Below are 25,975 nucleotides of genomic sequence, written 5' to 3' on the forward strand. Positions count from 1 at the left end.
CCCAATCATACAAAATCTGCCAACAGCAGTACATTCTGAGAACCTGGAAACGAATTTCCAAATCAGTCGTGGGAATGACCAGTGTCAGATGTTATGAATTCAGCGCCGTGATAGCCTGCATGAGTACTTACTGAGGTAGAAACACAAAAGAGTTGTCATCACTGTAACTATATCTTTTGACAAACTTTGGGCGAAACAAGATTATGATGAAATGGACATGCAATAAAAATGACGATTGGTGGAGGCTACTCTCAATTTGGACCTTCTGAATCTCATTGAAAATCTCAGGCAATTTGTGATGTCAAGAAAACAGGTCAGAGGTAACTCGGTGCTTTATTTTGTAAACAAAAGACTATGACATAATTTTGGCGGTGATGATATTGCGCAATCAACTGAGAGAAGAGCAAAGAAGGGAGACCGTTATCGGCGTTTCAAGGAACAAGAGAAAGCAGTGGACATTTTGAAAATCATGCAACTTCGAGGATTCAGATTCCAATGAATAGATTAATCTCAGTGGATTAACCAGGACTCGATAACACAAGAGGCTCCCCTAGCGATACCCCGTGGCGATAATAAAGAGTGGCGCTAACGCTGCGATTCGTTTAACGGTGTTCCTCCGGCTGTCCCTCGCAATCGGCGACACTTGGCAAGAACGAATCGCCAATTGCTCGAGTAAACGTCGTCGCCAGCTGTGCCATAACGGCATCCTTAGAGCGAGAGAGAGAAAGAGACGTAATCGTTCGTGGGCACCTCCCGCAAAGAGAATCCTCCGCCTCTCATGTCGTTCCAGCCTCATCGCTCGTGGCCATCTCATGGTTTTGCATGCCCAGAGTGTCTATTCGTACTTGTGCGTGTTGTGTACATATGCTAGAGGCTTTAGAGAGTCATAGAGAGCGTGCAGCGAGAATCTAGAAAGGAGCTAAAACCGATGACGTCATATACACTTCGAGGAAGCTGCACGCGAGAATAAAAAGAAGAGAAAAAAAAGGATAAGGCTCTCCAGAATATTTAATTCCCACAAAGTAGAATCCTACGAGACGCACGACTTGATGCAAGACTGGGATCGGCCAGGCCATAGGCACAGTCAGTGGGTACGTATCTGCTTGCTGCAATCCCAGGAACAAAGGAGTAAAGTCGCGCGCTCTGAGAAGGCAAAGCGAGAAAGAGCAAGAGAGTGAGAGAGAGAGGAAAGGAAAGAGAGCAAAAGAGCACGAGCAGGTAGTGGAATAGGAGTAGGAGGAGAGCCGATTGAAGCCGCTAGAGGAGAGGCAGGGGAAAGCCAGGGAGAAGGTTGCCGTGGAAACCGATGATCAGGGCCGTACGATGGCCGGGGCGCTGTCCGAGAATGCCCCGAGGCCCGTGAGTGTCGTCGCCGTGGATGGCGGGACGACGGAAAATTCGCCAAACTCCCAGAGTCCATCCAGCAACGATGAGCATTGCCAGTCGAATCGCACGGAACTCGAGATCACGCGTGCATCGAATCCGCGATCGTACGCCTCGACCGAAGCGCAGACGGAAGCCAGTCCGCAGATGTCCGTGGAAGTGCCGGAAGCCGAGGAGTTGCGCGATGCGAGGAGGCGCGAAAGGCGAATTCGCAGACATCACAGAAGAGCCCTGAGGACGAGCTCGGTGCCTCCGAATTATCCTGGTGGTCCGTGTGTCACTTCGAGCACGGCTCCTGGCGTTCCTCTCGTGCCGCCTGTCACTGGATTTTTGCATCCTCCACCGCCGCACCTGGGACTTCGGGGCCTCAGCCTGGGCCTTCCCTTCCCCGTTCCAGCCAGCGTCTCCGCCTTCGGCAGGTCAGGCCTCTCACGATTTGTTATCCGAGAGTGGTAGCCACCAGGGACGTAGTTATGCCCTTTTACAACCACGCTCGAGGATATTTCGAGTTTATTGAGCCGTCTCTACGTAAGCGTATATCGCAATTCTTTGCTTGGATAGTTTTATTGGCTCTAGTAAATTTTCCTCTTTCTCCTTGATATATCGGCTGGCTACGCTATTGCCTAGAAGTACAATCTCAACGGCGATCTCTCATTGCTGGCCAAGTCAGTTAAAGATACACGATGCTCTGAAATGTAGTCTCTCTCGAGGTAGAATCACGGGTCCTGGATCGATCGGTCTGTTCTAGGTTTGCAGCGGGTGTCAACGAATACAGAATGAACGCGGAATCGTCAGATAGCGGGGCGCAGTGGTGCGCAGTCAAAAATCTCATGCAAACTTTGAACGGCCGCCTGTGAAGCATCTCCATTAAAAAAATAAATATATATGCTAAGAGTCTATCGTCAAACAGACAATTCGGTTTCCCAATCCGCTCTTAAATTTATTCTCACTGGGAAGCCCTAGGTGTTTGAACATTGCAAGGAAATCGATACAATTTATTTGGGACTCTGAGGATTGTTATTGCGCGGAGACCCGAGCGGACCCGTTATATGTCCCGCGTGGCTAGCAGGAGCGTCCCGTGTCCCTTAGAGGCCCCGAGTCTTTCCATATTTCCCCCGGGAACACATCCCCCGAGTCTGTGTCAGTGGGTCACTCTACCTTTACGCTTGCGTTTCTTATTGCAGGGACGCAGTGCCGAAGCAGTGCTGCGGATTAGGTTCGCCCCCTGTGCTCTGGTCGATTCTCGGCGTGGGTGTCGTGGGTCTGGTGTGTGCAGGTGCTGGGGCTCTTCTTGGGGCCTTAAGGGCCACTGGCAGGGACCACATTGCTGTGGCTCTGCTTATGATCGGTAAGGACTGACAAGTACAAGGTAATCTTAAAGCGAAAACATTGATGTAAGGAGTGATATGTTCGAAATGCATTTTACTATGGCCCCAAAGTGAGACGCGACTCCTCGCTAGTACAAGTTGCGAGAATTCAGCCACGACTGAAAAGGAACTTTTCTTTTCGCACGGCAGATGAACAAAAGAACAAGGGACAAGGGTTTCCATAGTCGCACCCGAGCTTAGCCACTGTGCATTGCTCCTATGCTACTCGTAAAGTGTAATCCAGGCTCACTGTTCCATCCGATGTCTTGTATAAAGCATAGCAGAAAGGGTGAGAGAGAGAGAGAGAGAGGAGGGATCGCGCTATTGCGTAACGTAAGCGTATTGTGTGGATGACATTCGTTAGCGTTTAACAGGAACTCGCACGGATCGTAAATCCCAGTGCGTAGACACTTTAGTCCATGGCTGGCCTTGCTCGGACAATACAAATGCAAAAGAGCAGGTTAGGTGTAGTCAAGAAGTGCAGAGGCACGTAGGAGCGTGGAGTAGCGTGGGACGCAACGCCGGAGCAGGCGTTCTTAAGAGAGACGCCAATGGGGTCTCGAAGCATTTTTAAAATCAACTAACCTGTTTCCAAGGAGATGATACGGATAATTGTCGTGGTAGCTACGTGCATCATGCATCAAGAGTGAATTATTATTAACTCGGTCTCGTACGTACTGCCATGCACGTAGCATTATGGTCCTGGTAAACTTGGCCGGCCCTGGTCCAACGCCAAGAGAGAGAGTGGCTCCGGCTGCAGTCAGGCGTCAACCGCAAAGGTACTTGGTTCTATGAGAAGGGAGAGGAGAAGCTCAGAATCTGAAAGAAAATAAAGAGACGCCCGGGTTTCGTGCTGGAACATGGCAACGAGGCTCTCTTACTTTCTAAACGTTAGGAATATAACCTGCGACCCAGAGAATTCCGTTCCCGGACAATAGAGCGCTTCGCTCCGTAGAGGCTCTATACCAATAGCCCACTACCAAAGTACCAATACGTGTGGCTGCGCTCACCCACCCACTAACTCCTGCTACTAAACTACAATTCCGCCTGTGACTCCACACGGCTGCCTGCGAGACTTCTCCAGGAGGAGCCTCCCACTCTCCGACTACGGCGATGCTTTCGATCCTTTCGATCCACTCGATCCACTCGATCCACAAAGTAGAGTTCACCTTGAGAATTCTCCTTTTCTCCTGACCCGTGTGTTTCATGTATCAGGAGACACACACGCCCACATTAGCGGCTCGATCGCGCACTGGAGTGACGTTAATCTCACGATTGCTTTACGGCTTCTGTTACAGGCATTGGGATGGTCCTGGTTACCGTGAGTGCTGTCGCTTGGCGAGTCACCAGTAGAGAAAATTGTGGCAGCTTTTTCGGCTTTACTGGGATCTCGGGGAGGATACCACCTGCGCGACCGATACATCCCTACGCCGCTATGATATATCCGGAGTTTCAGTTCCGTACCCCGCCACCCAGTTATCAGGTAGCCACTTAACTTTCGTTGCGGCTGACTCGAATGCTTTTCAAAAACTCTTAATATGCAGAGAAACAAGCTTACGGATTCTCCCTTAACGAGGTCAATAAGTCTTACAGGCTAAGGAGTATGTACATATTTTTGGCCTTAGAGAGTATAGTTATTCTTTTGTTTCAGGCAAGCATGCAGGAATACAGGCTAAGGTTATTACTACTTGATCGGCTTCAGCCAACGTCATCACCACCGCCAACGTATCGTTCCAACGCTGGAAGCGTCGTAGCTCCTGGAACGACCCGAGAGAGTAGGCCACCAAGTTACTGCGGTAGACCCAATGGTACACCCACAGCCACCTTGGTGCCCTCGAAGAAGGACGCCAACTTGGTGAGGATCGTTCAGACCGAGTCGGAGCCCGTAATCCTGAGCGGCGACCAGACACCGCCGGTGCCAGCGGTCGAAGTCCTTGCGCACCTCTAGCTCACTAATCGATGTAAACCCTATAGCTTTTGTTAAAAAGGTCAGTGATAGCCCGATACCAGTCGCAGGTGTAATTTATGATCGGCCATGTAACAGCCGTTAGTTAGTTGGCTTTGATGTTCCTGACATAGCAGCTCTACGAAATTTAGTCTCTACGTTCAACGGAGGAGACTCGTTGCGTCAACTAATTTCCAAATATTTATCTGTATTTTCGGAACCAATATTTGAGGCTGTAAGACGACTCTTTGGAAAATGTCCTGAGGATCTTTGACTCTGGGCAAGCGTCGACGGGAGTTTCTCCTTCGGGTTGCGTCGGGGTACGGAAATGAGAGTCATTGAACGATCGATTGATCTCCCCGAATTACACATACCGCCTTTGGTCCACTCGTGTTTCTCAGGAAGTTAAAACAAGACGAAGGAGCACCAGCTGCCATCACCAACGGCGCCACCGCAGAACAAGGAACACTGGGAGATTGAGCTATTTTTACGCAGAGTAGAAAATCGAGCGTTCCTCGTGCATGTCGTTGCGTTATCGTAATTTTGGAACAGGAAGTATTCCCTCCCTGCCCCAAAAATACTATATATCAGGATGCGTCGCTTTCACCGGTAGATTTGGCTCAAGGGAGAAAGGAATGTTTTAGGAGAATTAATACGAGAGGGAAAGACGGAAAGAAAGTGGCCATGGAAAATTGGAGTAGCAGCCGATCGAGTCCGATTCCGCCTAAAAGGATTTTTCGAGTCAGACACGGCCAATAAAATACGCAAGAGATGTGCCGCTGATCCTTGAGAAGGATGGAGAAAGCCTTCTTTCGAAAGACGCACTTTCTTGAGGATCGCTACTCTTTGTGTCGCAGTGATCCTGTTGCTCGCATTTCGCACGAATCGGCGTTGCGTTTTTCTACGCGGCCAGCGAGTTTAATGGCTTCGAGTTGACTAATCGACGACACGCAAAGTTGCAATTGGGTAACAGCTCGAACAACGTGACAGCGACTGGATAACGAAACACCTGGGAGTGTCGTTGGCTTCGCACTCCGGAAACAGTTCCTTTTCTTCCAAGTGGAAAAAATAACGGAAACGGCTCGGGTATGACTCATAATATGTGGAGAGCGTCCTACATCAGTGTCCATCTTTCAAAATTATCTTCGGGCCATTGACAACCATCAACACTTTCATCCCGTCACTGATTGGAGGTCACTTTCTTTCCTGACATGTCTCTCCTACCGCCCAGGCATCTCCAGTGATCAGTCCTCTCCCTCCCACCCACATCCCTCTCGCTCTCGCTCTTCTTCTATTTTACCCAGTGTCACTCGACTCTATTTTTTGCTCGGTGTAGCACGCCGCCAACTGAATTCGTTGTAAATCCTCGCGTACGACACAGTCCCGCGAATATATAGTCAGGACATTCTAAAATACAGTTATTTAACCGTCTACGTTCACTAGCGTGGACGTCAGCCCGTTAAAGGTGCACCACTGCAATATTGTGCGTCTGTCTCTTTAAGCCACGCTCGTTCTGTGCTCTGTCGTCCAGACAGACCACGTTGCACAGTACCAGAATGTCAGAGCAGCGGAATGGCTATGGAGTCGCATATTCTTGTGTGTATATACATATTAGCGTTTAGTGTCGTTAAATGATATCCAAGTCCCTGGCTCGTTGGTTCATCGGCTCTCTGACACGTTGGAATTCCCACGGACAACTTCCAGCGTTTTCCCTGCTACCATGCAAGTTTCGTTTCCCTGTGAAAAAGAATTGGCGTTTAAGGATGTATTGATTGGCCGATTGGAGGCGATTCGAGGCGACTACAAAACTATAGAAATACTGTGCGTTCGTGTGAATGCACAAAGGGCCGGCCCCACTGAAGTGTCAAATGACTGAATGGTTAACTTTACTTTTCGAAGCTCTGTACGATATACAAATATTTTTATAAATATATAGACTAATGTTGAGAAGGCAATACGTGTGATCAGTCTCGCATGTCTTCTTGAAAATTCAAAGCCAAACTCGCAATGATTCGTGATACGAGTTAGAATTAACGGTGGTTTATCGAGTCATCGATCGGATAAGTAGTTCCTTAAATATCGTAGGCGAATTTGTATATTGATGAGAATGAATAAAGTATATTTATCGGTAAAAAAAGGTGAGGAGCTTCACATTTTTTTTCTTATCTACATCAAAATCAATGGCTATGAAAAATTGCCTACCGGAACTGAATGTGGAGTCAGATATATGCTACGTATGCCTATAATTTACTATGGTATAGGTATATAATTTACTTATTCATGTCTTAACTTGACACCAGTGCAAATGAAGTCAATGAAATTGTTGGATGCATTCGGAAACATTTTCAGTTTTACCATCAGTCGTATAACATCTTACTTATACCGACTGCTGCAGAACGAACTCACCCTGGCACTTCACTGAAGATAAGCAGACTAAATCTGACCTAACCTAACCTAATAACCGTTCAACAGGAGACGGACCGATATCTAGAGTACATACAAGAGTAAGAGAGAGAAAGGCAGCAGGCACACACTAATCGGCACCATGCCTTGGGTCTTTTTCATGATGTCACCGCTCGATGTTATTTGCCCTTTGGTGTACAAAGCCCACAAGGTTTACGAACATACCCTGGGTCACATCATTAGCGTACGTCCATTACATCGTAAAATATAATGGATGCATATTCATTGGCCTAAGCCTTTCGTTAAGCTAACGGAATTTTATGCGCGGACATGGGAATGCCTAGTCTATTTATCTTCAGTCAACAAGCTAGTCTAGTTTTCTGTTCTGTTTCTAGCTTTAGAATTTTTTACTTACTGTTGTAGTTCAAGATATTTTATTTAGAAAGATAATTAACATATTCGTTCCAAAAAAGCCTCGTCGCTCATACCTACCCTATCCGACAGCCTTTTCAAATGTACATACCTATACAGTATGCATATGGATCTCAGCTGGTTCATTTCGAGGAAAGTCAACACACCCACCAAATCCGGCGAATCTGCAACGATGGAAAATACCTTGACGATATAATATCAAACGACGTGTCGGTGCAGACCACAGTGTGCAGACAAATATTATGAAGCATAAGATTTTGAGATATCCGCATATCCGATATAGCGAGATTGGCATTGATAAGTTATCTCATTTCCGCGGATACCCTCAAACTACCTCTTCAGGGTGATGATTACTCAAGCTTAATAAAGATTTCATACTGACAGAAGCAAGTTAACCACGACAATGGAGACTTATCAGGTTGAATCGAGCAAAGGAAATTCTTCCATGGAATATGTGGATACTACTGTGTGTAAGTATATTCTTGTAGTGAACTGATAATAAACAATCCCATTAATAAATTATTAGATTAATCGTGTGTAATCCAAATACTTTACATGACTAAAACTCTAGTTTATCTTTGTTTTGCATCAATTGTTTCTGTATAATTTTTCTTATTAAGACATTCGTACATATTTTTTTTTCCTTTGATGAATAGCTCATCCAAAAGATTCTATTAGGTGGACAGAAACACGGAGGAGAAAAAGAAGGGGTCTGACATTACAGCATCCTTCTGAGCAACGTTTACATGCACGTCATGCTCGTTATTTGCCTTCTAGGACTCTGGGTATAATTTCAAATACAAATGTTTTAATAATGCCACTTATTGTCCATTATATACAAAAAAAAAATTCTCTAAACTATTTCAGCGAGCTTCAACCAAGACGAGAATGGTAAAATGCATTGTATTGCATCTGTGTTGCCATATGCAACACTTAGGATTCCTAGAACTCCTCTTTCACCTACTGAAGAACATGCTGTGGCCATTGCCAGTCAGATGGAGAGAGATGATGCCTTTATGCAAGATGATCCAATGTCAGAGTTGCTCAGAATAGAAACATTGAGGGATATGCCACAGTGTCTTATGGTCAAGAGATCGATCAAAGCCAAATTAACTAAGTCTGTCAGCCAAAAGGCAACAAGAAAGCCCATTGGATATTGGAAACGTGTTAAATATACAATCAGTATAACTTTCATGAAGGTATGAAAATGTAATAAGTATCACGAGCAAATCATTCATAATTGTATATCTACGAATAATATATTTTTAGATCAGTATGGCAATGCGTGAAGTAGCTTCCACGATAGAACTCTGGTATCATGCAATTAAGTCCATCGAAGGTCAATTCGGAAGTGGTGTTGCTGCATATTTCAAATTTTTACGTTGGCTTTTTCTTTTGAACATGCTATGTTGCATTCTTAGGTAGTTATTAAAATTTTATAAAATTGAGTTGCATATAATTTCCATTCTGTTCAATTTATCGCTTATCTTTTAGTTTTTCGTTTATTGTGCTTCCTCAATCTTTAAATGATGTATACACCGTTACCGAATTTAGTGGTTTCGATCTTCTAACAGGAGGTGTACGTATGCCGTTGAACAATTCTATTAACATAATTTAAACTCGATAAAATAAAGTATTGTATTTCAGGGGTTCCTTACAAATACAATAATGTATTATGGGTTTTATACCAATGGCACAGTATCAAAATTACTTAACAGTACGTACAGCATACCGTCGGCATATTTCTTTACGTTACTGTGCTGTTACATATTCGTTTTCATACTCCTTTCGGTAAAGTACGTACAACGCATGAGATTTTTAATAATTTGGATTTTAAGAATTTGGATGATTTAAGAATAACGTTCAATTTTCAGGGTTGCGCATTCATATCGAAAGTGTTACATCGAGACAGCAGGCGGTGTATACAATCTTTATGCGAGTAAAATATTCTGTGGCTGGGATTTCGGTATAGCCTCGATGAAAGCAGCAAGTCTTAAGTCAGCTTCGATTTACGGGGAACTGAAAGAATTTCTAGCCGATGCAGAGAAACAATCTTATCCGAACTGTGCCACAAAATACTATGCACTGTTTGTTCAAACATCCATGACTCTGTTGGTGCTGGCCATAATGGTTGGCACGGGAGTACTACTGTGGATATTGCTCAGCAGATATGAGACTGATAATAGCAATGCTTTGTCGCTGTTGATAGTGCCACTAGTAATCACTGCCATCATGAATCTTTATCCTACCTTTGTATCATGGCTGGTAAGCTGAAATGCCTTACGATATTTTCTTGCGAATAATAACTATATGCATGCATTTAAGGTCAGATACGAGGGATACAATAGCAAGCGTGTTGCTCTTTACGTCAAGATGATTCGCAATTCTGCAATGGCTGTGGTAGTAGTGGGTACTCTCCTTTTTTTCTGGCTAACTGGAAGTACAACCGGATGTTGGCAAACGGTATTAGCACAAGAACTCTACCGTTTGATTTTGATGGACTTTATCGCTTCCATCGTGGGAACTTTTTTAGCTCAAATGATACGGTCCCACTTGTACGTTCTGTTCTGCAAAAACGTCAAAGCGCCGCGTTTTCATATAGCACAGAATACCCTTAATCTGATTTACAATCAGACGTTGTTCTTGGTGGCATTCTACTTTAGTCCTCCGATGTCCTTCGTCATTGTCATCAAGATGATTATGACGTTTTACATAAAAAAACACGGCGTTCTCAACCATTGTGAACCACCCTCCAGATCTTGGAGGGCAGCCCAAACCCACACCCTCTTCCTGGCACTAGCTTTCTTAGGAATGGTCGGCGTTCTTGTCACTCTTGGGTACGTTATTATGTACGTTCCTATTAGCGACTGCGGGCCGTTTCGTGGATATACCTATACTTGGGAGGTCATGGTCGAGGGTATTCTGCAATTGAAACGAGACAGCACCTTCTGGATGATCGTTATTGAACTCGCGAGACCTGCTGTGGGTGGAGCTATACTTATCGGAATGTGGTAAGCAGGTGTTTTCTTGAGAAAGGATAGAAGAAGACATGGCACTGTAATATCTTACCACTGTTTCTCTGTGGCAGTGTTGCTGTATACTATCTGCATGCCAAGGCGGAAGCTACAAAGAAGATGGTGCGGATATTGCGTGAGATGCTGGTTCTAGAATCTCACGATAAGGAATTTCTGCTAAAGAGTTTTACCAAAGTGGCAGATGAACGTGAGTCAAAGAAACATCTTTGATGTTTACAGATTATAGTTACTTTACTCGCTTATAGATTGGTTGTTCAACAATTCATCGACGTCACTGCACGATAGTGTGCCATCAAATGAAGAGGAAGTACCCTTCGTTTTGCAATCACCCCCCAAAAGCAGACGTACCAGCCAACTTTTCTCCCGCACTTCAAGACCCAGTGTTATTTCTACTAATGAGACACCCACCGATCATCTCCCGAGATTCGCTTGTCCGACCAATTTCACGAAATGCGATATTGAACTGGAGAAACTACGGAAGACCAGCACCCTGTCGGACCCTGGGTTACAAGGTACTCCATCCAATTCGAGGATTGAACAACGAAAAACTAGTCATTTAGAACCGTCGACTAGCGACGGCAAGTCTTCGATGCGATACGACTTTTTATACTGATAACTGATCAATCAAAAAGAAATAGAAAAAATGTGTCTAGATAGCGAATACTTAAACCAATTATTATTGATAAATGCAAAAGATAATCGATTGACGAATAATCAAAATGTTCACGAACGAACTCAAAAGTTTTATGCGAGCACTTGTGCACGTAAAAGGTGGAATGCATATAACTTTGGGGAGTGTCTAAGGAAACATAAAAATCCTAATGGATTTTATAGATAATTTTATTTTTGACAAATCTACGCGAGTAACTTGCAATGAATAACGAAAGTATTTCTATGTCAATTATATTTGTGCCAAAAGTGTTACGTCGCGTGATAACATTTTTTAAGGAACTATTTATTATGAGATGTGTATTTACTTTTACTATCACAGATGGAACGAATAAACTATTTTCTTCCAAATTGTATTGTTTCACTTTTTATTGTTTAAATTAATATGATTTATATTCTAGCTTAGGTGTAAATTTTAAGTCACTACCAGTAATGGATGCATCATACTTCACAATCGTTGCCATGGGATATCAACTGTTGACACTCATTGCTAACGGCCATCACCTGCCAGCTGCTTGATAGTTATCTGGTCTCTAACCGTTATGTGACTGTCATGTTGGAAGAACAAATTTACTCAAAAAGCTAAAAAGGATTTACTGTCTTTATTTCTTCACGTAATAAGTAAGTAATAACTTTCGGCGTGAAATACAAAATCAAGTAAAATGTTCGAGAGTGAATTGTCCGAAAGGACGTGTAACCAAAATGACTCGTCGCTACGATCAAATATGGCTAGAGAAACTTTTAATGGTATACCGGAAGAAGTTGCAAAGGCACTCTTTTACGGAGAACAGCCGAAGTTACTTCAGGAACAATCATGGACGAAAGCGATACCGTACAAGTACTGGTACGAATATGTTAAACCTATGCAAAGTATCGGCAGCGAATTGACACCAGCGGCCCGCAAGTACAACATAAAGAGTTTTAAGCGAAGCACGGTGAAATTAAGTCAACCAATTCTCTTTGGTCCCGACGGAAATCTCGTCTATCCACCTCTGGAATGTGTCAAGGCGCACGATGAGGAAATGAAACTTAAGGATGGCGAGAGGTCAAAGCGGCTTCAGCGAGTGCCTGATAATATTATGAGTTTGCGAGACTTGGCTGATGGTACCTGGCTGCGCAGAAAGGCACAGAAACGATCAGCCGAAATGCAGGAACAAAAAGAGAGGGCTGAAAAGAAGAGGAAAGAGAGACGGAGGAAGATGATTCCTGAGGAGGAGGTATACACGAGTTTCTCTGTTTCTCTGCTACGCACGTCCGGGCCTTTTAATCGAGAGATCGCTGCATCCATTTACGTTTCACAGATTCTACGCAGCAGGGAAGCCGACTGCCCCAGATCAATCGAGGAACAGCGGGCGGAGATGCTCGCTCTGGTTGAACGGGAGCGGAAACGTCACGTAAGACCGGAAGACGTCTCTAGAATTCTGTACCTGAAACGTTATTGCGTAGCAGAGTCCCAGCTAGAGCCGTATGATTATCGGAACATCGTGAAAGCGCGCGAACGCATTATTGGCAGACTGAGGAGACGCGATGAGTAAGTATATAAATATTCCTGCAATCCCCGAGGAATAATCGTAACTCTAGCGACAGTGTGCTTCCAGCATGGACGCCATATTGAATAGCCTGGTGCCCGAAGTTGTCAGTGACTACAAGGAAAGTCTCCGTTCTGCTGTCGTGGACTACGTGTTGCTCGATCCTGCCGAGAGGAAGCGACTGTTCATTGAAACGATGCCCCCGCAGTATCTGACCTCGAGCATCAGGGCACCAGTACCTTGGCACCAGGCAAAGATCACAGCGAAACACTTTTTGGAATACAACCTGGCCATTGCCAATGAGATTCTGCGGGACATTCGCGATCTCTGGTTCACCAAGTGAGTACTAGGAATGCAAACTTGTTTTTGCGCAGTCAAGAGAAAATTTTGACAGACTCTCTGAAATGTTTTTAGATATTGCGACATGTCCATAATCTGTGTAGAGGATTTCGGGAAAATACCAGTGGCCGCCGCCGAGATCGAAACCAGGGTGGATACACTGTGCGACACTGCCAGCGAGCGTCTCTTGAAGGAGTGGCTCGCGGAAGTCGCCGAAATCTTCTTGGAGAAGAAACGCGCCTGGTCCTCTCTGGTAGAAAGAGCAGCAGGCGCTTCCACTGTACTCATAGAAGATTATTTTCGATGCGTCAACACCCTCCTGTCGAGACAGTTGCGCATCAAGATTATACAAACTTTGAAGTACATGAGGGACTTTTTCGTGCGGTACAGCGATGGTAATTCTTTCGATGGAGATTACGAGGATCTTATGTTCATCAGGTAAGGAATTTGCGTCTCATACATTTTACAGACCATTTCACCACTTTATCTCTTTAAGGGTTCCTTTCATGACAATAATGGTTGAGCCTGTATTGGGTACAAGAGAATTACAGTTGAAGCCGAGCGTGAGAGAGATGCACGCTGTCATATCGAGATGCTTTGACAAGATAATCAAGGTGGCTGGCAAAGTTCCACGAATCGAGACAATCTTGTTCCCGGAATTACAGAAGAAAGCTTACATGTTTCCAGTTTTAAGAGAGGAAGAAGCGGTACGTGTTAAACAAGTATAATGACTCTTTGGCTACATAAGAGCATCGCGTGTGTTCACTTAGGTTGCACAAATCGTAAATGAAGCTTTGGATGCAATTCTGTCGAATGTCAGTGGACCAGAGAATTATTTAAAATGCTATGAGGATCTATTATACATAATAGAGGGTAAAGCGGAGAATGAGCTCACGGATTACTTCTCGATCCAACCCCAACCGTTTCTCAGGGATTTTGGACGCAGGATCGAGGAGTATGATGGTCTGCGGAAAGAGATATGCTTGTATCGCAACAAGGTGATTCCCTAAGTTTCTTATTGAAGGATACAGACAATAGAGAACCCGTTCAATGTCAGAATGCTATTCACCGTAGGTACCTTTGAACATGATAGAAATAGACTGCACGATGGTGAACGACACAATCAGGCAGATGTTACTTGATCTGCGCACCAGGATCTGCGAGTATTTCTACATGGAGCTTCGGCAAAATAATCAGGCTCTGTGCAACGTCTTCGACGAGATAGCCAATAGGATTTCGGAGATGCCCGAGACGACTCAGGAAGTGGTCGACCTCTACAATTATCTCTGCGAGAGTCGCGATTCGACGATGTTCAGCCTTAAAAGCAAACTAGCGCATTCGGTCGAGCTGATGTTGTTCCTGCTTGATTATCAAGCGCCAACGTGCGACGACATCCATCTGAACACAAGGACACTCACGTGGCCTAAGGAAATGGAGGTGGTGATGGACCTGGCGAACGCCCGGTTGAACATGAGAAAGGATTTCGTCGAGAGTGTCCTGCGAACGAGACGCGACAATTTTGAACAAAGAATTTTAAACATGCAACTGGCCATAGATCATTTCAAGAAGAAAGATCCGCCTGTTCTGACGATGGATGAGATGGAGCAGGCGACGGAAGAAATCGAACATCTTTCCCAAGGAATGGCAGAAATCCGGAAAGAGGCCGAACAGATTAATGAAGAGGAGACACTTCTAGATATGGAGCTGAGTCCTTATCTCACTCTGCCCGTGATGACCAGTACTGTGGACACATTTGATAAGCTCTGGCATGCCGTCCTAAGCTTCCACAAGAACTATGAGAAATGGTTCTACGGACCCTTTCAGGGCTTGGACGCTGATGAGATCCGCGAAGAGACTGATAACATCTGGAGGATGCTCTACAAGCTCTCAAGAGTTTTGTCCGATGTTCCGGGTGCCCGGAGGATCGCCGAGACGGTTCGTGGGAAAGTCGAGAAGTTCAAACAGTTTATACCGGTTTTACAAACTATTTGTAATCCGGGCTTGCAACCGCGACACTGGGAGCAAATTAGCAAGGTCGTGGGAGTTCCTATAGAACCTACAGCACAGAGCAGTCTCTCGGACATGATAGATCACGGTTTGCCGGTCTACATCAATAAACTAGAAGAGATCTCGTCGGCCGCCACCAAGGAGCATGCTCTTGAGAAAAATCTTAGAAAGATGCAGGATGAATGGCAGAACGTTTACTTCGATTTGAATCCATACCGTGAGACTGGGGTACATATTTTATCTGCAGTTGATGACATACAGGTCCTCCTGGACGATCATATACTGAAGGCTCAAACGATGAGAGGCTCCCCTTTCGTGAAAGCCTTTGAATACGAAATGCAGTCGTGGGAGGAGAAGTTGATAATGATGCAGGACATTATTGATCAGTGGCTGACGTGTCAAGCCACTTGGATGTATCTGGAACCAATATTCAGCAGCGAGGATATAATGAGGCAAATGCCAACCGAGGCGAAGAACTTTCGCAAGGTCGACAAAATGTGGCGGGCCATAATGAAATATGTGGCAAACAATAAAAAAGTTACGGACGCAACAGCGATGCCGGAGATGCTTCAACAGTTCAAACTCTGCAACGTATTGCTGGACGAGATACAGAAAGGCCTCAATGATTACTTGGAGAAGAAACGTCTGTTCTTCCCGAGATTTTTCTTTTTGTCTAACGACGAGCTGCTTGAGATTCTCTCGGAAACGAAAGATCCGCAGAGAGTTCAACCGCATCTCAAGAAATGTTTCGAAGGCATAAGCAAGCTGCGATTCAACAAGGAACAGGAAATCGTGGGAATGTTGTCCGACGAGGACGAGTACGTTCCAATGAGCGGTAAGATCTATCCAGCCGACGCAAAGGGCATGGTGGAAAGATGGCTAGTGCAGGTCGAGGAGCTGATGGTCTCCTCCCTTCGCGATATTGCTCAGGACAGCGTAATTGCTTACTTCAACACAACACGATCAGAATGGATGCTTACATGGCCTGGCCAAATAGTCATATGTGCCAGTCAAATTCACTGGACCAGCGAGGTTTGTGAATCGTTCGAAGACAATAGCACCAGTAAGTATCTCTCAAAGTGTAGCTCGCAAATCGAGAAAACCGTAGATTTGGTACGTGGGAAACTGGAGCCTGGAGCACGCATCACTCTCAATGCGTTGATAGTGATCGACGTTCACGCGCGAGACGTTGTGAAGTTGTTGGTAGAGAAAGACGTGAGCAGCGTTATGGACTTTGACTGGATATCCCAATTGCGATATTACTGGCTGGATGCCAGTATAATCGTGTCAATGATCACTACGGACGTTGCCTACGCATTTGAGTATCTTGGAAACACTCCGCGACTGGTGATAACACCTCTGACCGATCGATGCTACAGAACTCTAATGGGGGCGCTGAAGCTAAACCTGGGTGGTGCTCCCGAGGGTCCGGCAGGTACTGGGAAGACCGAAACAAGCAAGGACCTGGCGAAGGCCGTGGCGAAGCAGTGCGTAGTCTTCAACTGTTCCGAGGGACTGGACTATAAAGCTATGGGAAAGTTCTTCAAAGGTCTGGCGCAGTCTGGCGCATGGTCTTGCTTCGATGAATTCAACAGGATTGACTTGGAGGTTCTCTCTGTGATCGCTCAGCAGATTCTAACGATTCAGATGGCGATCAGCATGCGTCTCGAACGATTCGTCTTTGAAGGCACCGAGCTCAAGCTGAACCCCACTTGCAATATCTTCATCACCATGAATCCTGGTTACGCAGGAAGACAGGAACTTCCTGATAACCTGAAAGTTCTCTTTCGCACCGTGGCAATGATGGTGCCGGACTATGGAATGATCGGTGAGATTACTCTGTACTCCTATGGATTTGTTGACGCGAGGAGTCTGGCTGAGAAGATTGTTCACACCTATAAACTGTGCTCCGAGCAGCTAAGTTCTCAGAGCCACTACGATTACGGAATGCGAGCCGTCAAAACTGTACTGTTGGCTGCAGGAAATCTGAAGCTGAAGTATCCCACGCAGAACGAGTCGATCCTGGTCCTACGCGCCATAGTTGACGTCAATTTGCCAAAATTCTTAGCGCAGGATGTTCCACTGTTCAACGGCATCTACAGCGACTTGTTCCCTGGCATTGATCTTCCAAAGCCTGATCGCGACGAATTGATTGACTTGCTGAAAGTCAATCTGAATAAGAGGAATCTACAGGCCACACCCTGGTACGTTGAGAAGATCGTGCAGATCTACGAAATGATCCTGGTCAGACATGGCTTGATGATCGTCGGAGAGCCTTTAGGTGGAAAGACTCAAGCCTATCAATCATTGGCTGATTCTCTTGGCGATCTCTCGACAATAAGAAGAGCCACTATGCGGGAGTTCAGAACAATCCATAAAATTATAAATCCAAAGGCCATCACCCTGGGCCAATTGTACGGGAGTTTCGATCCGGTTTCTCACGAGTGGAGCGACGGGGTGCTGGCCAATACTTTCCGAGAATTCGCCCAATCGTTGACGTCAGAACGAAAGTGGATTCTCTTTGACGGTCCGGTGGATGCTGTCTGGATAGAGAACATGAACACCGTCTTAGACGACAACAAGAAACTCTGCCTGATGTCTGGCGAAATCATTCAAATGTCGCACAAGATGAACATGATATTCGAGCCAGCAGATCTCGAGCACGCGTCCCCGGCTACTGTCAGCAGGTGCGGAATGATCTACATGGAACCTTCGCAATTAGGCTGGCCTCCGTTCTTCGAGTCGTACAAGAAGCAACTCAAGCAGAAGCTGCTCGTTGAACAGTTTGAACTCGTTTTGGAATTAGTGGAATGGCTAACGGAGCCGATTTTCACTTTCGTCAGGTGCAACTGTAAGACTTTCGTAGAGACATCTGAGCTACATATGTTCCTGGTAAGTATTTGAGTTCCATAACGTTAGTACTGGACTGAATGTCAAATAATACAAATGACATTCCTTTGAGCAGTCTTTCACGAGAATGCTGAGTACCATCCTGGAGGGCGAGTCTCAAGTGAGCACGGTCTGGCTCCAGTGTGTTCTCATATTCAGCATGATATGGGGACTTTGTTCGACTCTGGTCAGTGAAAGTAGGAAGCTGTTCGACGTCTATTTCCGAAAATTACTCGATGGGAATGTCGAGGAGCATCCAAAGCCAAAAGCTTTCAAGTTAACGAAGCAACAACTCTTTCCTGACAGAGCCACTGTCTTCGAATGGGTTTATGACAAGAGAAACAATGGCAGCTGGATATCGTGGATGGACACCACCAGCCAGGTAGGTAGTGATAGTAGAGTACTATTAACACACAAGGGCACATTTTGAATCTCATTATGATGGGACATTTTTTAATTTCTTCCAGGCACCATTAGCTCCAAATGCAAAAGTCAGCGAGCTGATAATTCAGACGAATGAAATGTCCATGCAGCGATTCTTCATAAATAGTCTACTGCAACGCTCCATACCGATTCTGTTTGTGGGTCCAACTGGAACCGGAAAGTCCGCCATTGTCACGGATTACATGGTCACGCTATCAAAAGATAAGTTCATTCAGAACATAGTAAACTTCAGTGCTCAGACCACAGCATCGCAGACGCAGGAAATAGTAATGTCGAAGTTGGACAGAAGAAGAAAGGGCGTATACGGGCCAGCTATGGGGAAGAGGTGCGTTCTATTCGTGGATGACCTGAGTCTGCCCCACAAGGAAATTTACGGTGCCCAACCTCCAATAGAACTCCTGAGACAATGGGTGGATCATGGCCATTGGTTCGATCCAAAGGATACCAGCATGTTATACCTGGTGGATATAGTTCTAATAGCAGCAATGATACCCCCAGGAGGCGGATCGAACTTGGTCACACCAAGACTTACTCGTCACATGCACATCATAGGAATTGACTCTTTCGAGGACGCCACCATGACAAAGATATTCACCACCATATTGGACTGGCATTTTGCTAAAGGTTTCGATCAGAACGTTTCCAGACTTGGAAAGATGATCATCTCGGCGACGATGGACGTCTTTCACGACGCCATTAGAAACTTCTTGCCCACTCCGGCGAAGAGTCATTACACCTTTAATTTGCGCGACTTCAGTAGAGTGATCAGGGGCCTGTTACTGGTACCAGCATCGCGTATCAAGGAGCCCGAGAAACTGATAAAGCTCTGGATTCATGAAATCTATCGAGTCTTTCACGACCGTCTGATTGACGAGCAAGACAGAGTGACTCTTTTCGAAATGGTGAAGGTCACGTGTTACGCGCAGCTGCGCCAGCCAATCGAGAAGGTTCTGTCGAATCTTCTGGAGGAAAACGAGAAACAAATAACACCTGGGCACATTCGCAAATTGTTCTTTGGCAACTACATGGAGCCAGATGCGGATCCGAAGATATACGATGAGGTAGCGAACCTGGATGACCTTCAAGAGAAGATGGACTATTATCTGACAGAATACAACATGATATCAAGGACGCCCATGAATCTGGTACTATTCAGATTTGCCATAGAACACATATCAAGGGTATCTCGCGTTCTCTTGCAAGACAATGGACATGCACTCCTCGTCGGGGTTGGTGGCTCAGGAAGAAGTTCCTGTGCTAAGCTGGCGACCAGCATGTGCGAGTATATAATATACCAGGTGGAAATGACGAGGACCTACGGACACTCTGAATGGAGGGACGATATCAAGGCGCTTCTTCTAAAAGCTGGCGGCGAGGGAAGACCCACAGTTTTTCTTTTCGGTGACAATCAGATCAAGGAAGAAACATTTGTGGAGGATATAAATATGATACTGAACACCGGGGACGTGCCCAATCTTTATGCCTCCGAGGAGAAAGCTGATATTCTAGAGAAGATGATGAACGCAGCGCGAGAGGGCGGCGGTAGGAAGATGGAAACTACGCCTATGGCACTTTATAATCTGTTTACAGAAAGAGTGAAGAACAATCTGCACATAATTCTGACTATGTCGCCCATTGGTGAGGCTTTCAGAAATAGATTGAGAATGTTTCCCTCGCTCATCAATTGCTGTACCATCGACTGGTACACGACCTGGCCTGAGGACGCTCTGGAGAAAGTCGCAAAAATGTCCCTGAAGGACCTGGACATTGACGAGGACACTCGGGAAAAGTGTGTGCACATATGCAAGCAGTTTCACACAAGCGTGCGCGACACTAGCGAGGATTATTACAAAACGCAGCGAAGACGAAATTACGTAACTCCGACCAGCTTTCTGGAACTGATGAAGAGCCTGTACAAGCTATACGGGCAAAAGGTCGATCAAATCACCATGCAGCAGAATCGATACGAAGTCGGACTTGAGAAACTGGACTTTGCAGCTGGTCAAGTGGCAGTGATGCAGGAGGAGCTACACGCGCTGCAGCCCAAGCTAGTCGCACAGTCACAGCTCAGCGACAAACTGATGATCCGAATTGAACAAGACACCGTAAATGTGGAGGCCAAGAAGGAGGTGGTTGCAGCCGACGAAGCTCTAGCGAACGAGGCTGCAGCTGCGGCGCAGGCGATAAAGGACGACTGTGAAAGCGACTTGGCAGAGGCAACGCCTGCATTGGAAGCTGCTTTGTCGGCATTGGACACCTTAAAGCCAGCTGACATCACCATCGTTAAATCCATGAAGAATCCGCCGGCCGGTGTAAGACTCGTGATGGAGGCCGTCTGCGTTCTCAAGGGAATCAAACCAGAGCGCGTTCAGGATCCTGGAACAGGCAACAACTATGATGACTACTGGCCAGCCTCTATAAAGATTCTCGGGGACATGAAGTTCCTGGAGGGTCTAAAGACATTCGACAAGGACAACATTCCTCCAGCTAATATGAAGAAGATCAGAGAGAAATTCATGAATGACAGAAGCTTCGATCCCGACGACTACTGGCCAGCCTCTATAAAGATTCTCGGGGACATGAAGTTCCTGGAGGGTCTAAAGACATTCGACAAGGACAACATTCCTCCAGCTAACATGAAGAAGATCAGAGAGAAATTCATGAATGACAGAAGCTTCGATCCCGACGTGATCAAGAAGGTTTCCACGGCCTGCGAAGGACTGTGCAGGTGGGTGCGCGCCATGGAAGTCTACGACAGAGTGATTAAGGTCGTGGCGCCGAAGAAGGCCATGCTGGCCGAAGCCGAAGGCGAACTGGCCGCCCAAATGGAAACACTGAACGCCAAGAGGGCACTTCTGCAGGAGGTCACCGACAAGCTTCAGTCGCTTAACGACGAGTTTGCAGAATGCATGAGAGAGAAGAAAAAGCTGGAGGACCAGATAGATCACTGCACGCAAAAGTTGGATAGAGCCGAGAAACTTCTCGGCGGACTGGGCGGTGAGAAGATTAGATGGAGTCAAACTGCAGCTGCTTTGGGAGCCAGCCTTAAAAATATCATTGGGAATGTTCTTCTCGCTTCTGGTGTTGTAGCTTATCTCGGGGCCTTCACTGTTGGATACAGAAACGATTTGATTCGGCAGTGGCACGCGTCTTGCACGCAAATCAATATTCCATGTGGATCGCAGTTCAGTCTCATTGATATTTTGGGCGAGCCTGTGGAGATTCGCGCTTGGATGATCTACGGATTGCCTGCTGACACATTTTCCGTAGAGAACGGCATAATAGTGAGGAACGCCAATCGGTGGCCGCTCATGATTGATCCTCAGGGCCAGGCTAACAAATGGATCAAAAATATGGAGAAGCAGAATAAACTCTCCGTCATCAAATTGACTGATCCGAATTACGTCAGAGTCATGGAAACGTCCATTCAGGTCGGTAATCCTGTTCTGCTAGAAAATATTCTTGAAGAGGTCGACGCCATCCTGGAGCCAGTTCTGCTGAAGAACATTTACAAGCAACGTGGAGTTCTTTATATGAAGTTTGGTGAGAACGTTCTCGAATACAACATTGATTTTCGATTTTATATCACAACGAGACTTCGCAATCCCCATTACCTTCCTGAGGTCGCGGTCAAGGTGACACTGTTGAACTTCATGATCACGCCGCAAGGATTGGAAGATCAATTGTTGGGGATCGTGGTAGCCAAGGATCTCCCGGCGCTCGAGGAAAAGAAGAATCAATTGATTGTAGAGGGCGCGAATAACAAAAGAATTCTAAAAGAAATTGAGGACAAGATTCTGGAGGTACTGTCAACGTCAGAAGGGAACATCCTGGAGGATGAAACGGCCATCAAGATTCTATCCTCTTCGAAGGGCCTCTCCGAAGATATTCAAGCTAAACAGAAAATTGCAGCAAGGACGACGATAGAAATTGACGAAGCACGCAACGGCTACGAACCCGTATCGCGTCACGGCGCTGTCTTATTTTTTTGCATTTCGGAGTTGGCAAATATCGATCCGATGTATCAGTACTCGTTGCCGTGGTTCATTCACCTGTACACGATGACCATAAGTCAAAGTGAAAAATCCGCAAACCTTAATGAGAGAATCAAGAAGCTTAATTCTCATTTCACCGCCAGCATATACAGAAACGTCTGCAGATCACTATTCGAAAAGGACAAGCTGATATTCTCTTTGGTCCTCTGCGTTGGTCTCCTACGTGCCAAAAAACAAATTGAAGAAGATCTCTGGACGTTCTTGCTAACGGGGGGCGTCGCTCTCCACAATCCTCATAAAAACCCTGATCCTAGCTGGCTGAGTGACAAGTCCTGGTCAGAAATTGTAAGGGCTACAGCCCTCTCAGGTCTTGCCGACTTACGAAAGTCCTTCGAGACTGAAACTGCTCAGTGGAAAAGCTACTATGATCTTCCGAATCCTGCAATCCTCATAAAAATCCTGATCCTAGCTGGCTGAGTGACAAGTCCTGGTCAGAAATTGTAAGGGCTACAGCCCTCTCAGGTCTTGCCGACTTACGAAAGTCCGTCGAGACTGAAACTGCTCAGTGGAAAAGCTACTATGATCTTCCGAATCCTCATGAGAATTCATTTCCGGCACCCTTCCAGGCCGAAGAAAATAGCTTGAAGAAGCTGCTGATACTGAGATGCGTCAGGCCGGACAAGCTTGTAGCCGCTGTTCAGCGTTTCGTCATCCATAACATGGGGGAATCCTTCATCGAACCGCCGCCATTTGATCTTCAAGATTCCTACAACGACTCTAGTAATGTCTCGCCTTTGATATTTATTCTGTCGCCGGGATCGGATCCGATGGCCGGCTTAATTAAATTTGCGGAAGACAAGGGAATTCAAAAGAAGAACCTGATGACTATTTCTTTGGGTCAGGGTCAAGGCCCTATTGCCACAAATATGATAAATAAAGGGATAGCAACCGGAGAATGGGTCGTCCTGCAAAACTGTCACTTGGCCGAGAGTTGGATGAGGGAATTGGACAGGATATGCGATGAGGTCATTATCCCGGAAACGACTCACTCGAAATTTCGAATATGGTTGACCAGCTATCCCTCGAAAGCCTTTCCAGTTTCAATCTTACAAAATGGCGTTAAAATGACTAACGAGGCACCAAAAGGACTGAAGCAAAATTTATTGCGCAGCTATCTGAATGATCCTATATCTAATCCGACATTTTTCAAGGGATGTTACAAGGTTCTAGAATGGCGGGCCCTTCTCTTCTCTCTGTGTTTCTTCCATGCTGTCGTTCAGGAGAGACGAAAATTCGGTCCACTCGGCTGGAACATCCCTTACGAGTTCAACGAATCAGATTTGCGAATAAGCGTTTTGCAATTGCAGGTAAAAACCAATGCAAGAATCGCAGCAGTGTGTTTTTCAAACCTGCTGACTAATCTTCTTTTAGATGTTCCTGAATGATTACGACGAAGTGCCCTACGAGGCTCTTCTCTATCTGACTGGAGAATGCAATTATGGTGGTAGAGTCACCGACGATAAGGACAGACGTCTTTTAAATTCCCTTCTTCGGAATTACTACAATCCGAACGTCATCGCTGACCCTCAGTAAGTGTGAACAACTTTGGGGACCGAAAGTCGATGAGTGTAATCCGCTTGTAATGGCTGACTTTAATTGAAATTACAGATATTCATTCTCGCCAAGTGGAATTTACCGGATGCCAGTGAATACTGATCACCACGGATGCGTAGAGTACATCAGAAGTCTCCCATTAAATCAGCTACCGGAAGTCTACGGCTTGCACGAGAATGCGGACATCACTAAAGACAATGATGAGGCGATGCAATTGTTGGCAGGAGTTCTGAAGACTCAAACGCAAATAAGTGGTCTGGGAGTAGAAGGCGATGCCGAGGTGACGGTCTCGCAGCTGGCTGCAGATATCCTCGACAAGATGCCGCCTCAGTTCGACATTCGATACGTTTCCGAGAGATTTCCAGTTCTCTACGTGAATAGTATGAACACCGTACTCCGTCAGGAGCTGGTCAGATTTAACAGACTGACTGAAGTGATAAAGAGCACATTAAAGAACGTGCAAAAAGCTATCAAAGGACTGGTAGTAATGTCACCATCGCTGGAGGACGTTTTCTACAGTATGAGCATTGGCAGAATACCTTCAGAGTGGAATAAAAAATCGTATCCCTCGTTGAAGCCATTGGGAAGTTATGTGACGGATCTGCTGGCTAGAATTGAATTTCTACAGAATTGGATAGATCATGACGCGCCCACAGTTTTCTGGCTGTCCGGTTTCTACTTTACACAATCCTTTCTCACTGGAGTGATGCAAAATTACGCTCGCAGGTGCCAAATACCTATCGACCACCTAGACTTTCAATTTGAAATTACCAAATTTGAAAACACAACGGACAAACCACCAATGTTTGGCGCCTACACGTTTGTATGACAATTAATACTTGAATATTAATTGTATCATTGTCTTCATGTCAGATTTGATATTTTCTCCTTTTTTTGCAGGGTCTCTTTTTACAAGGCGCGCATTGGAATAGAGACATTGAAGAATTGGATGAATCGAAACCTAAAAAAATGTTCAGTAGCGTTCCTATCATTTGGTTGAAACCCGGTGTGAAGGCTACTTTTCAGATTTCTAATGTTTACCATTGTCCAGTTTATAAAACCAGTGCAAGGCGTGGTGTCCTAGCTACTACTGGTCACTCTTCCAATTTCGTTATGTATGTGTTGTTCCCTACGAAGGTGGATGAATCACATTGGATCAATCGGGGCGTCGCGTGCCTCTGCCAGCTAGACGATTAAAGGAGCGTCATTGCTCTTCGGAAACGGTTTAACTAACTATTGCATTATCTCGCGCTGTTTCCAAAACCTCACACGTATTGAAAAATATAAGATTTTCCGATATCATCTTTACATGTTTTCAGAATCCTTAGTACCCTGAAAATGCTATGTTTATAGCGATTTCTTTACCAAAAAATATAGAGTAAAGAACACAACTGAATCATCTACGTATTCCGATCCATTGAAAAACGTCATCTATTAAAACTATACATTAATGTGACATACGGATTAAAGCCCGTTCATTAGAAAAAGAATATCCACTGGCATTCAAGCAATCAGTGTGTCTATATCTATTATGCAGCTCAGGGCTCAGAGGACCTTCTGTCTCAAACTTGCTGCAACCACAGAAAGCTTATTAGTCCTTTTTGACGGATCAATCAGTAATAATACCTATGGAATAAACTTAAAGAACAACGTAATAAATAAAGTGTCGTTAAGGTATAATTCATACCTTTTTAAATCCTTTTCTTCGAACTGTCATCTAACGTGCGTGCTGACACATATGTCGTCAAGGTATAATTCATACTTTTTTAAATCCTTTTCTTCGAACTGTCATCTAACGTGCGTGCTGACACATACATGAGTACTACATTAAGAGACAGTCACTAGATTTCACTACTAAACAAATATACGAAAACGAAGTCAGATATAAAAAAATGTTTCAGTATATTACAACTAAAACATATGC

At 45.3% G+C, this 25,975-nt stretch overlaps 4 protein-coding genes across 5 annotated transcripts; 3 read left to right on the forward strand and 1 right to left on the reverse strand.

Moving 5' to 3' along the window:
- The first annotated feature begins 6 nt into the window (after positions 1-6).
- On the forward strand, positions 7-6,832 carry LOC107264685. Its single transcript, XM_015733211.1, has 4 exons — positions 7-1,802; positions 2,568-2,731; positions 4,049-4,233; positions 4,402-6,832. Exons 1-4 carry the CDS (start codon positions 1,324-1,326, stop codon positions 4,696-4,698), a joined length of 1,125 nt encoding a protein of 374 aa, XP_015588697.1. The 5' UTR covers positions 7-1,323; the 3' UTR covers positions 4,699-6,832.
- LOC112493906 lies at positions 2,745-4,038 on the reverse strand. Its single transcript, XM_025081903.1, has 2 exons — positions 3,655-4,038; positions 2,745-3,569 (listed from the first exon to the last, which is right to left on the reverse strand). The coding sequence occupies exons 1-2, from the start codon at positions 3,956-3,958 to the stop codon at positions 3,511-3,513; spliced, it is 363 nt and encodes a 120-aa protein (XP_024937671.1). The 5' UTR covers positions 3,959-4,038; the 3' UTR covers positions 2,745-3,510.
- Positions 6,833-6,976: 144 nt separating the features above from the next.
- On the forward strand, positions 6,977-11,585 carry LOC107264684 (transmembrane channel-like protein 5). 2 transcript variants are annotated; one of them, XM_025081902.1, is made up of 11 exons: positions 6,977-7,342; positions 7,603-8,000; positions 8,187-8,315; positions 8,398-8,729; positions 8,800-8,951; positions 9,025-9,109; positions 9,178-9,326; positions 9,405-9,795; positions 9,856-10,541; positions 10,619-10,752; positions 10,811-11,585. In XM_025081902.1, exons 2-11 carry the CDS (start codon positions 7,934-7,936, stop codon positions 11,176-11,178), a joined length of 2,493 nt encoding a protein of 830 aa, XP_024937670.1. In that variant the 5' UTR covers positions 6,977-7,342; positions 7,603-7,933; the 3' UTR covers positions 11,179-11,585. The 2 variants fall into 2 exon arrangements, with proteins under 2 accessions (XP_024937670.1, XP_015588696.1); XM_015733210.2 differs by having other exon boundaries at positions 7,630-8,000.
- A 97-nt stretch (positions 11,586-11,682) lies between these two features.
- LOC107264695 (dynein heavy chain 3, axonemal) lies at positions 11,683-25,350 on the forward strand. The gene is made up of 14 exons (XM_015733227.2): positions 11,683-12,451; positions 12,536-12,765; positions 12,833-13,102; positions 13,178-13,540; positions 13,599-13,809; positions 13,873-14,100; positions 14,177-18,001; positions 18,075-18,380; positions 18,466-20,877; positions 21,022-22,804; positions 22,960-23,804; positions 23,869-24,026; positions 24,106-24,874; positions 24,952-25,350. The coding sequence occupies exons 1-14, from the start codon at positions 11,897-11,899 to the stop codon at positions 25,246-25,248; spliced, it is 12,252 nt and encodes a 4,083-aa protein (XP_015588713.1). The 5' UTR covers positions 11,683-11,896; the 3' UTR covers positions 25,249-25,350.
- Positions 25,351-25,975: the final 625 nt, after the last annotated feature.

The sequence above is a fragment of the Cephus cinctus genome, unplaced genomic scaffold, assembly GCF_000341935.2.
Source record: "Cephus cinctus unplaced genomic scaffold, Ccin1 Ccin1_scaffold0189, whole genome shotgun sequence".
NCBI lineage: Eukaryota > Metazoa > Arthropoda > Insecta > Hymenoptera > Cephidae > Cephus > Cephus cinctus.

Coding starts and splice junctions, on each gene's coding strand:
- LOC107264685 (XM_015733211.1), top strand. CDS start 1,324: ATGGCCGGGGCGCTGTCCGAGAATGCCCCGAGGCCCGTGAGTGTCGTC. Junction 2,732..4,048: donor TGTGGCTCTGCTTATGATCG/GTAAGGACTGAC, acceptor CTTCTGTTACAG/GCATTGGGATGGTCCTGGTT. Junction 4,234..4,401: donor CCCCGCCACCCAGTTATCAG/GTAGCCACTTAA, acceptor CTTTTGTTTCAG/GCAAGCATGCAGGAATACAG.
- LOC112493906 (XM_025081903.1), bottom strand. CDS start 3,958: ATGAAACACACGGGTCAGGAGAAAAGGAGAATTCTCAAGGTGAACTCT. Junction 3,570..3,654: donor CGGAATTCTCTGGGTCGCAG/GTTATATTCCTA, acceptor ATTTTCTTTCAG/ATTCTGAGCTTCTCCTCTCC.
- LOC107264684 (XM_025081902.1), top strand. CDS start 7,934: ATGGAGACTTATCAGGTTGAATCGAGCAAAGGAAATTCTTCCATGGAA. Junction 9,110..9,177: donor TCGATCTTCTAACAGGAGGT/GTACGTATGCCG, acceptor ATTGTATTTCAG/GGGTTCCTTACAAATACAAT. Junction 9,796..9,855: donor CTACCTTTGTATCATGGCTG/GTAAGCTGAAAT, acceptor CATGCATTTAAG/GTCAGATACGAGGGATACAA.
- LOC107264695 (XM_015733227.2), top strand. CDS start 11,897: ATGTTCGAGAGTGAATTGTCCGAAAGGACGTGTAACCAAAATGACTCG. Junction 12,452..12,535: donor AGATGATTCCTGAGGAGGAG/GTATACACGAGT, acceptor TACGTTTCACAG/ATTCTACGCAGCAGGGAAGC. Junction 14,101..14,176: donor TATGCTTGTATCGCAACAAG/GTGATTCCCTAA, acceptor TATTCACCGTAG/GTACCTTTGAACATGATAGA.